General features: G+C 43.9%; 2 protein-coding genes across 6 annotated transcripts in view; one reads left to right on the top strand and one right to left on the bottom strand.

Annotated features, from left to right (window-relative positions):
• ica1 (islet cell autoantigen 1) overlaps positions 1–10,903 on the top strand; it is a 24,604-nt gene that overhangs the window by 9,656 nt on the left and 4,045 nt on the right. The window contains exons 9-13 of one of the 3 annotated variants that reach the window (XM_058054047.1): positions 88–158; positions 228–265; positions 493–717; positions 794–868; positions 930–1,083. In XM_058054047.1, the coding sequence (XP_057910030.1) occupies positions 88–158; positions 228–265; positions 493–717; positions 794–868; positions 930–1,051 (531 nt within the window). In that variant the 3' untranslated portion in view covers positions 1,052–1,083. Of the gene's footprint in view, positions 1–87; positions 159–227; positions 266–492; positions 718–793; positions 869–929; positions 2,677–10,903 lie in introns of those variants that run through there. The other 2 variants (XM_058054048.1, XM_058054046.1) reach the window with 2 other exon arrangements.
• Positions 8,807–10,903, bottom strand: part of LOC131105670 (glucocorticoid-induced transcript 1 protein) — a 24,709-nt gene continuing 22,612 nt past the window's right edge. For 2 of the 3 annotated variants that reach the window (XM_058054044.1, XM_058054042.1), the window contains exons 8-10: positions 10,523–10,643; positions 9,858–10,132; positions 8,807–9,777 (exon numbers count right to left, since the gene is read on the bottom strand). In XM_058054044.1, the coding sequence (XP_057910027.1) occupies positions 9,734–9,777; positions 9,858–10,132; positions 10,523–10,643 (440 nt within the window). In that variant the 3' untranslated portion in view covers positions 8,807–9,733. The remainder of the gene's footprint in view (positions 9,778–9,857; positions 10,133–10,522; positions 10,644–10,903) is intronic. The other variant, XM_058054043.1, reaches the window with a different exon arrangement.

Below are 10,903 nucleotides of genomic sequence, written 5' to 3'. Positions count from 1 at the left end.
AGAACTTGTACTTGGAAAACATGCAGCAGAATCATCCAAAGCATGACCAATCATCATGAAGCCATTTTTCTACATAATTATTGGCAGGAACCAGCAGAGCGTCCGTCCAGGAAGAAGAGAAAGAAGAATAAATGTGAGACAAAAGACAAAGATGAACAGTAAGTTGATGACATCATCCAAACCAAACGTGGCTTTCTATGTCATAACGTCCATTTCATTTTCTGTAGACTGGTGTCACTGGGGAATGACGGTTCATCAAGAGAAGGTAAAAAGGAAGATCATTGCTGACTTGGATGTGAAAATCATGTAATGGAAAAAGAAAAACAAGGTGACTGAAGGTCACAGCCCAATGAAGCCATCATGAACATTTTGAAAGAATCGGTAACAGGCTGGACTTACTGCTGGCGATGCCACTAGGCGTAGAACTAGCATCTTAGGGCAGTATTAGCACCGCCTCCTAGCTTCCATTGTTTACGGTGATGTGTTTTTCAGGAGAAGCGGAGTCGGTGATGGAGGAGAAGGACAGCCTCGCTTTGCTGGAGGAGATCCTGGGTGGAATGTCGGTGCATGATGGCGACTTCTCGCAGGAATGGAGACAAGTGTTCGGAGACGAGGAAGAGGAAGTGGTGACGGACGCTGTGGCTCCTACGGAGATGGATGCCCAGTCCCTATTTTTACCATCTCAGCTTTTGGACCAGAACAACCTGCACCGCTCAGGTGATCCACCAAAAGAAACGCCAATCTCTCCAAGAGAACTCTCTTAAAGATCAAACTTCATTTGAATCATTTGCAGATCTGAGCGTTCCCCATCCTGGCACCACAGTGGCGGAACACTCCCAAGGAGCCAATCAGAAGACGGCAGTGAAAGGTAGGAACGTTAGCATAGCGCAGTGTCCTTTATCAATGTCAACATGTGTTGGTTTCTGCAGAGACAGGCGGGACTTCCAAAGACCTTTCGGCGTGGTTCAACTTGTTTGCAGACCTGGACCCCCTCGCCAACCCGGACGCAGTGGGCAAAAGTGATGCTGAGCACCAACTTCATAACGCTTAGCTTCTCTGGACAAGCAAAGAAAAGACTAAAAGGTACAAGCCGCCATTTATTCCAACAAGCTTCTCAATGGAGGATGACTCTGCTTTGCTTATCGCCCCCTGGTGTACAGCATGCGTTTTCATGCTATTTAACACCACTTTGCTCTACTGTACGCTGGCGTGCCCCCAAAAAATCAAACATATCAAAATGCTTATTTATTTAATGTAACATGTTTCCACCTCAGGGTATTTTTATACGGAGGAAGTGGTGATTATCAGCGTTCTGCTTTTTGCTACTGCCAACAATGAACAACTTCATTACCCTTTTAAGATGAAGCTGCATCTTTGTCACCCGTACAATTGATTATGTCCATTAAAAAATATTGAGAGTACTGTATTTCCTCAAATAGTGCTCCCCCACTCAAATAGATGCCTCACCTTCAGTCCATGCAAACAAATGTTCACCGCACCCCAAAGAATCCTGACTTTCTCCTCAGGGGAAATGAAACAATCATGTGTTCAGGGCTCGACGACAGCGATGTACCGATGGCCCGGGGCAAGTTAAAACAAAATTGGGGCAAGTAAATCCAATCGGTGATATTCCCGTCGGGCAAGTGCACTTTAGCATGCCATACTGCCAAGAGTTTTTTAAAAAGCGGTTCTTGTTGGGTGTTGGTAAAACACGGACTGCGTAATTCCGGTGGTAATTTGCAAACCAATCCTTGCAAATCTTGAAATGGATCAGAATCGTTTATTTAGACCGCGGTCTGCATTTTACCCACACCCGTTCTTGTTTGCGATCAACCAATCAGCGATGGTTTGACTAGGAAAACATCTATCATGGCGTCCCTGCCAACATGGTCTAATTCTTCAACAACTTGTGAAGGAAAACAGCAAAAAGTGATGAACCAGTGCCTCCTAAACAAGTATTTTATTAGCGGCAGCAAATCAAATGATGGCACAGGTGAGTGAATCACATTGCTGTGACAATTTGAAGTGGTCACAATGAAACACCACCGATTAGATCCAATACCAAGTGCTGATTTTGCACAAGCTACAAAATCTAGTGCTTCCATTTCTCTGTGGATTTTTCTCACCTTTGCTTTACAAATTTTGTTTGACCATTGAGCATTTTTTTCTGAATTAAAAACATTTTACTAGTACACAAATGTGTCTATTCAATAATGTTTCATTGTGGTGCACAACTTATAAAAGGCAAAGTGCCTAGAAGTCTCTTGACAATCCAGATTTCCATGCAACATCATGATCTATGGAGGAAAACAACCACAAGAAATGATCATCTTTATTTGAGATTCTCATGTGATGCCACAAAAATGAGATGATATCATTATGGCAGTCTTTTCATTTTACATGAGGCAAGCTCGGGCAAGTAGTTCTCACCTTAAGGATTCCCCATGGGCAAGTCATTTTTGTTTTTAATGTAGAGCCCTGATGTGTCGCTGTAGACGTGTGGCATCTGTAAAGCTGACGTTTAAGTTTGGCCAGCGGTATGGATTCTGTACCTATAATGTACCTCCTTGTCTGCCCTTAGATGTTGTTCAGTGTATAGCCCCTCCCCCAGTCACTGTAGGAGGAAATACAGTATGTTGCTTTTTGTACTGTATATGAAAGTTACATGATGTGATGTTGGCTGCATGTTGCATGCAGACTTCACCATTTAAGGATAAAAAGTGATGTAGGTTGAGCTGTGTGGAATCTTATTGTGTGTATTGCGTACCGACTACAGAGCCATGCATTCCATCATGGGCGTGCATGCACAGTAATACTTATTGTATCTTATTCAGCCACAAAATTTGGTACCCCCACATACTGTAGGTTACCGCTTCCAAAGTATACATACCATGGTATGAAAAAGTCACGGCTTCAAAACCACTCAAATTTGACATGACACCGTTTCTACCAGATGAGAGAAATTGGAGGTCCAGCACGGAGGCTCAACCGTTTATTCTCCGCTGAACAGCAACAACCACTTGCATCATCAGTTGCTAACAACAATCACATGACCCGGAAACAAAAGTGCCACCTGCCACCATGAAATAACATAACATTACAAGCTTTTTTTAAAATATTTTTTTATGTTATGACTTTCTTGAGCCACTTGAGTGATTGCATTTTTCTGTTTTTCCTTTTTTTTTAAACTAAGTAAATATGTATTATGGCTTGAGTTGCATGATTAGCCACAGTTGTAACTATCGCGCCCTCCTATAGAGGTAACGAGGCTACAACGCAAACAGGAAGGTCGCGGGGGGAGCAGATATCAGCTGTAAGAAAAAAAGAAAACACTGTCGAAAATGCTTGGTTGCCACACCACGGCAGTTTAATCACTCCAAACCAAACGTCGCATATCATCCCCTCCCAACCAACCTAACTAACTAACTAAACCTCCCACCGCCAACAAGACAACCATGAACCACCAAATTAATCCCGAATGTTCCCCGAAGAGTCAGTGCTTGTCCTCCAGACAGAGGTGAAAGCCGCAGTTCCACTAACGGACGCGCATCCACCCGTCAGTCCAATCCCTGGGTCCGGAACCTTGCCCAAAGTCCAACAGCTCAAGCCCAGAGGGAAAAGGAAATCCCATCAAGGTGCCGCCTGACAGAGTTGGTCCTCGTGGCTCAAACGCCGGCTCTCAGGATCCCCTCGGCGTGTGACGTCACTAACTTGCTCTTTCTCCAACCACCTGGAAGAGCTTCCTTAAATACACGCCCTCTGCAGGCGCGTCTTCTCACTGCAGTCGCTCTTTGCAGATGAGAAGGATGCGTGATAACAATGATGACGTACGTGTATATAACTCCTGTACCTGTTCCCCTGTACACAGATTATGACAGTAGTTTTTCTTACAGCTGAGTCTAATATAGGGACGCACTTATGGACCCCACTACCTCTGCTGATGGACTTCTGTGGCCATTACACAGTAAACTACATTTTAGTTATTTAGAAAGAATTCAGGTTTTTATTTTTAATAGATACAGTGAAGAAAATAAGTATTTGAACACCCTGCTATTTTGCTATTTCTCCCACTTAGAAATCATGGAGGGGTCTGAAATTTTCATCGTAGGTGCATGTCCACTGTGAGAGAGATAAACTAAAAAGAAAAATCCAGAAATCACAATGCATGATTTTTTAACAATTTATTTGTGTGATACAGCTGCAAATAAGTATTTGAACACCTGTGTATCATCTAGAATTCTGACCCTGAAAGACCTGTTAGTCTGCCCATTAGAAGTCCACCTGCACTCCATGTATCATCCTGAATCAGATGCACCTGTTTGAGGTCGTTAGCTGCATAAAGACACCTGTCCACCCCATACAATCAGTAAGACTTTAACTTGTAACATGGCGAAGACCAAAGAGCTGTCCAAAGACACCAGAGACAAAATTGTACACCTCCACAAGGCTGGAAAGGGCTACGGAGCAATTACCAAGCAGCTTGGTGAAAAAAGGTCCACTGTTGGAGCTATCATTAGAAAATGGAAGAAGCTAAACATGACGGTCAATCTCAATCGGAGTGGAGCCCCATGCAAGATATCACCTCGTGGGGTCTCAATGATTCTAAGAAAGGTGAGGAATCAGCCCAGAACTACACGACAGGACTTGGTCAATGACCTGAAAAGAGCTGGGACCACCGTTTCCAAGGTTACTGTAGGTAATACACTAAGACGTCATGATGTGAAATCATGCATGGCACGAAAGGTTCCCCTGCTTAAACCAGCACATGTCAAGGCCCGTCTTAAGTTTGCATATGACCATTTGGATGATACAGAGGAGTCATGGGAGAAAGTTTTATGGTCAGATGAGACCAAAATAGAACTTTTTGGTCATAATTCCAATAAGCGTGTTTGGAGGAAGAAGAATGAAGAGTACAATCCGAAGAACACCATCCCTACTGTGAAGCATGGGGGTGGTAGCATCATGCTTTGGGGGTGTTTTTCTGCACATGGGACAGGACGAGTGCACTGCATTAAAGAGAGGATGACTGGGGCCGTGTATTGTGAGATTTTGGGGAACAACCTCCTTCCCTCTGTCAGAGCATTGAAGATGGGTCGTGGCTGGGTCTTCCAACACGACAACGACCCGAAGCACACAGCCAGGAAAACCAAGGAGTGGCTCCGTAAGAAGCATATCAAGGTTCTAGCATGGCCCAGCCAGTCTCCAGACCTGAACCCAATCGAAAATCTTTGGAGGGAGCTCAAACTCCGTGTTTCTCAGCGACAGCCCAGAAACCTGACTGATCTAGAGAAGATCTGTGTGGAGGAGTGGGCCAAGATCCCTCCTGCAGTGTGTGCAAACCTGGTGAAAAACTACAGGAAACGTTTGACCTCTGTAATAGCAAACAAAGGCTACTGTACCAAATATTAACATTCATTTTCTCAGGTGTTCAAATACTTATTAGCAGCTGTATCACACAAATAAATTGTTAAAAAATCATGCATTGTGATTTCTGGATTTTTCTTTTTAGTTTATCTCTCTCACAGTGGACATGCACCTACGATGAAAATTTCAGACCCCTCCATGATTTCTAAGTGGGAGAAATAGCAAAATAGCAGGGTGTTCAAATACTTATTTTCTTCACTGTATGTTCCACTTTCGACTTTTTTTCCTGATTTCAATAAGAATATCGGAAAATAAGACACTTGAGAGCTGGAATTACAGTTCTCAGTCTGAAAAGGGTGGAGTGCTCCCTCCGGGTTGGGAATGAGGTTCTGCCCGAGGTGGAGGAGTTTAAGTATCTCGGGGTCTTGTTCACGAGTGAGGGCAAGTGGGAGCGTGACGTCGACAGACGGATCGGTGCAGCCTCGGCAGTAATGCGGTCGCTGTACCGGACCGTCGTGGTGAAAAGAGAGCTGAGCTGGAGGGCAAAGCTCTCAATTTACCGGTGGATCTATGTTCCCACCCTCACCTATGGTCATGAGCTTTGGGTCATGACCCAAAGAATGAGATGGCGGATACAGGCGGCTGAAATGAGTTTCCTCCGTAGGGTAGCTGGACTCACCCTAAGAGATAGGGTGAGGAGCTCAGCCATCCGGGAGGGGCTCAGAGTAGAGCCGCTTCTCCTTCACATCAAGAGGAGTCAGTTGAGGTGGCTCGGGCATCTAGTCCGGATGCCTCCCGAACCAATCCCTGGTGAGGTGTTCTGGGCATGCCCAGCTGGGAAAAGGCCCCGGGGCAGACCTAGGACACGCTGGAGGGATTATGTCTCACAGCTGGCCTGGGAACACCTTGGTGTCCTCCTGGTGGAGCTGGAGGAGGTGGCCGGGGACCGGGAAGTCTGGGCTTCCCTACTAAGACTGCTGCCCCACGACCCGGATAAGCGGAGGAAAATGGATGGAATTACAGTACATTGAAACTGTCAACTGTCATCTTACCGTCAGAATCTCATACCAGCACATACCAACCCCAACAGATGATATCGCTCGATATCACAATGGAGGGAACGTCACTGTCTCCATTGTGTAAATATTCCCAACAACCAGGGTGACGTAATTCATGGATAAAGGTACAGAGTGCCAGTAGATTAGGTACACAAATAAGAGGACTTTTTGAGTCACGTCAGTCACGACAGCCCCTCCCCTCTCGAGTGTATTTTTGTTTCACACACCAATGGTAACACCAAAATATTACGTACCCATGGAACCATGCTGTTTAATATAGTCAAATGGGGGCCAGGTGCGGCCATATTTGATATACACAGTACAGTAATCCCTTGTTTATCATGGTTAATTTGTTCCAGATGCTACGGTGATTGGTGAATGACCGTAATAAATGCATTATTTCTTCATTTATCTGTACTGTAAATCTGCAACAAAATGGAGGGCATAAAAGAAATACAAGAGTCAAATTGCAATGTTGAGTACTATAAATTTGTACATGTTGGTAGGGCTGCATTGAAAATGAAAGCCTCCCCCTGATAATTGCCCGCACTCCACCACAATATTATCAGATATTATGTTGGCTTGTCAGGCAAAGACTATTCTTCAGGGGAGGCAGACTAATCTGAATGTAAACACCACTCATGTGCATAAATGGATGCATACATACAGGTACGTAAGACACGTACTTATAGGTTATCACATGGTTTGTCTGGTATCAGGCCAGGTATCAGCGTGCCAGTATCAGCTTATACTGACACTTGGGGGCATGATACATGATACCTGGCCTGATACCAGACAAACCATGTGATGATCTTATCACATACTATATAATCATGAGCTTATTATCACGTACTATTTAATCAAAAGACCATTTTGTTTCCAGAAAATGTTCAGTTTATTACATGTATTATATCTAAACAGTGTAACACAACAATTGCAAAAATATTTCAACAATAATATTTTATCAACAGTCTTATCTTATCAATGTCTGACAATTAAAGTTCCATTAATCAAGTTTGGGTTTTTTGGTGACTGGAGAAGCACTAGGCACTAAGCACTCGTGTGCTGTTCTCTGATTGGTTGTTTCACGGGCACGATACCAGAGCAGCGCGTTCTGAGTGGACAGCTGATACTGGACATGGTTAAACTCTATATCAGGGGTGCTCACACTTTTTCAGCATGCGAGCTACTTTTAAAATGACCGAGTCAAAATGATCTACCCACTACAAAAATGCAAAACATCTATTTATTTTCAAATGTATTGAGGATTATTTGTACGTACAACGTATGTTGATGTACCTTACATAACCAAATGAGCCAATATTGCAAAACACACATAATTAACCATTTTTTGTAATTACAATGAGTTTACTTTGATGACTTGCACTGAATTGAATCAGCCAGGGATGCATAGTCCGGACAGTAGCTGCTGATAGCCAGGTTAGCCAGGCAAACGCACTTCGAAAAAGACATTGTGAAAAAAAAAGTCCACCTCCCATTCCGTATGGAAGTGATATGTTTTTGCCTTTTTACTTGGTCCAGCTCCTTCACTCATTTTAGTGACCATAAACTTTAGCGAGGGCTTAAAATCTGACGCAATTCGCCGACTAGCTTAGCACTTTGCATCGTTGTTTACGCATGAGCGGTGACCTAAAGGTCAAAATTCAGTTGTCATCTGACTGGTTGTCCTGTATGTCAATCAAGTAACGGGGATGGATGATAGGCTGACATCGTAAGTTCTGCTGCACTTAGAGACGTTGTTTGATTTGATTGGTCACCCGAAGGGCAACATTCAGTTGTCATCTGAATGGCTCCCCTGTATATCAATCAAGTGACGGCATTGATGCTCGGATGATATTTTTTTTAATGTCACGCCGCGATCGACCAGTACCACCTCCGCGATCGACCGGTAGATCGCGATCGACTTAATGAGCACCCCTGCTCTATATTTTATCAGTATCACTGCCCTGGGCTTTGACACAGTATCATTTCGGCCTTTTCCCGTATCATTCATGGGCGCTTTCTAGGGTACAGGGACAATTAATACTGTAGTATGTGATAGTATATAGTATGCATCTGGCTGTGTGGAAGATTTAGCACTTCAGCAACTACTGAAGAAAGGGATGTTTCCATGTTAGCACAAGGTATCCACGCAAGTTGCTAGCTTTTAGCATCTCTGTTTCATGAGCATCCTGCTCATGTTGAAATGGTTTCAAAGCCCAATAGCCAGCATGTTGTCAAAGGCCGGGTCAGAGGTTAGCAACTGGTAGCAGGCCCAATTCAGATATTCAATTGTTGGTGCAGTTTCAGAACATGACATTAATACTTGCTCTTTGGACGCTACCTGTCAGGTGACAAAGTGTGTGTGAGGGTTATGAAAGAGCGCAAAAAGTAAACAAATGTCACTTGTTTTGTCTTTATTGAAAAAAAACACAGGATGTACATACAGATGCACACTACACAGGGAAGTGAGTCACAGTTGCTTCATGCACACAATGAGCACATGAGCGACATCAGGATTTAAACAGTGTGTTTTGGAATGCATTGCATACGTTGGTCATTTGTGCTTGTGCTCGCCCAACCACTTCAATCCTCAGTGGTTCTTTGTGTGCACTTTGTTCTTTGCACACATTTTGATTGTTTGAAATTGCAAAGGGATCTAAATGTAAAAAAAAAAAAGCAAAAAAGGGGGAGAGGGTTTTAACATGCTTTATCCTGGGTTAGCAATTAGCATCTATGCTCCATACATGACACTTCCTACTCAGGCCCTTGGCTTTGGTACATTCTCATCCTATCGCTTTAAGAGGGTGTGTCGATTCTGACCTGTGGAATGTGTAGTAGCACCTGAAAGCTTCTTTTTTTTTAACTGGTTCCACGATGTGATGTCATTCTGCTGATTGGCTTTGTATCAAGCTTCTCTTCAAGAAGGGTGACGATCCAAACAAGAACATTCCACACCAACCTGAGTTGTTTTGTTCCGCAATTATGGAGTTGTCTCTCTCCCTCTCTCCCTCTCTCCCCCTACCCCGCCTTCAGTCTTTTGGTCTCTCGCTAAGGAACTACTGATCGTCGTGATCGTGCAGGAAGGCAAATAGTGGCTGCAACACAAACACGACTTGATGTAGACTGAAGCCATCCCATAATATAAAAGTTAGTGGGCTGCGCTATAGGAAGTGTTAATAAGCTGATTGGATGTTCCTGCTGACAAACTTTGAAAGCCAATGAAAACAAAGCAAAAGCTATTTGTGGTAATGAGTCGGGGTTGGGGGTGGGGGAGGGGCTCGGTCCGGTCCAGGAAGTAGAGGCTCTTCCTAGCAGGATACCATTGAGCTGGAGCTTGGGCATCCCCTGCTGGCTAAACTTAAGACTTAAGAACGGAGTGCAAGCTTTTTTTGTGTTTTTTTTTCTTCTTAGAAGCACCTTGCTCTTAAATACCTGAGGACAAACTGGTGAGGACAAGTTGCGGAGAGCCGTCCTTTCCTGTCTCGGCTTCCGGCCCGTGCGTGACGGCGTCAGAGGGTGGAGGGGTGGTGGGAGTCGCCTGTGCTTCATTGCCGTGGAGACCGGTGCCGACGGAAGCACAGGACACCGGGGAGAAGAGGGAGGAGCAGAGCAGCTTGACGGGGCAGAAGGCGGAGCCTTGCGGGATGAAGTTGACTTTGTTTTTGTCGGGACATGAGAAGAGGGGGAAGCCTTTGGATTGGCCCGACCTGGGAAGAACGCACAGTGTCAGCTGCTGCAATATTTGAGGTCCACCTGCACAATCCGATCACGTTCCACCTTTCCAAAGATAAAAACTTGCTTATTAACAGTACTTGAGACCTCAAACCATTGTCTTTTTTTCATTTCTAATGACGTTAGGACATTTGTTTTTATCACTACTGCAGCAGTGCTAACTTTATGTAACACACATTATACAGACAAGTGGATAATGCCCAGTTGGACACATTGTGGTCATCTACCATCATGAATTTCTTTCGGTGAGATTTCATGGTACTGTGCAAGTGTACCCGATAGTGTCTTCCATAACAACAACAGCAAAGATGCATCGAAACATGTGAAATGTGAGTAATACTAAACGTCTTTGAAATATTACTTACACCATCTCCTCAAACACTTTGACCTTCTCGCAGCCCTCTGGCGGCTCTCGTTTGAACATGTAGCTGTTGTTGGGTTTGGGCGAGGTGGCAAACTTTGGGAGAGGAGAACTACACACGCCGTCTGCAAACACACCACATTAAAGTACATTATACAACCATACACAGTAATAAAAATACAGTACAGATACAAATACATAAATACTGTATAAAATACAGTAAATTATGCTAACTAGATTGAAGAAGAATATAGTAAAAATAACTGGCATTGTAGTGCAACAGCAGATCGTGGAACATATAGTGGAATAAAGCACAATAAGTAAAATGTCATAGAATAACAAATTCTAGTAGCTAGAGTACAGTAAACAATGTTAAAATACAGTA

The sequence above is a fragment of the Doryrhamphus excisus genome, chromosome 17 (assembly GCF_030265055.1).
Source record: "Doryrhamphus excisus isolate RoL2022-K1 chromosome 17, RoL_Dexc_1.0, whole genome shotgun sequence".
NCBI classification, from domain to species: domain Eukaryota; kingdom Metazoa; phylum Chordata; class Actinopteri; order Syngnathiformes; family Syngnathidae; genus Doryrhamphus; species Doryrhamphus excisus.
The sequence above is the reverse complement of the archived record's forward strand: the minus strand, read 5'-3'. Positions and strand labels throughout refer to the sequence as shown.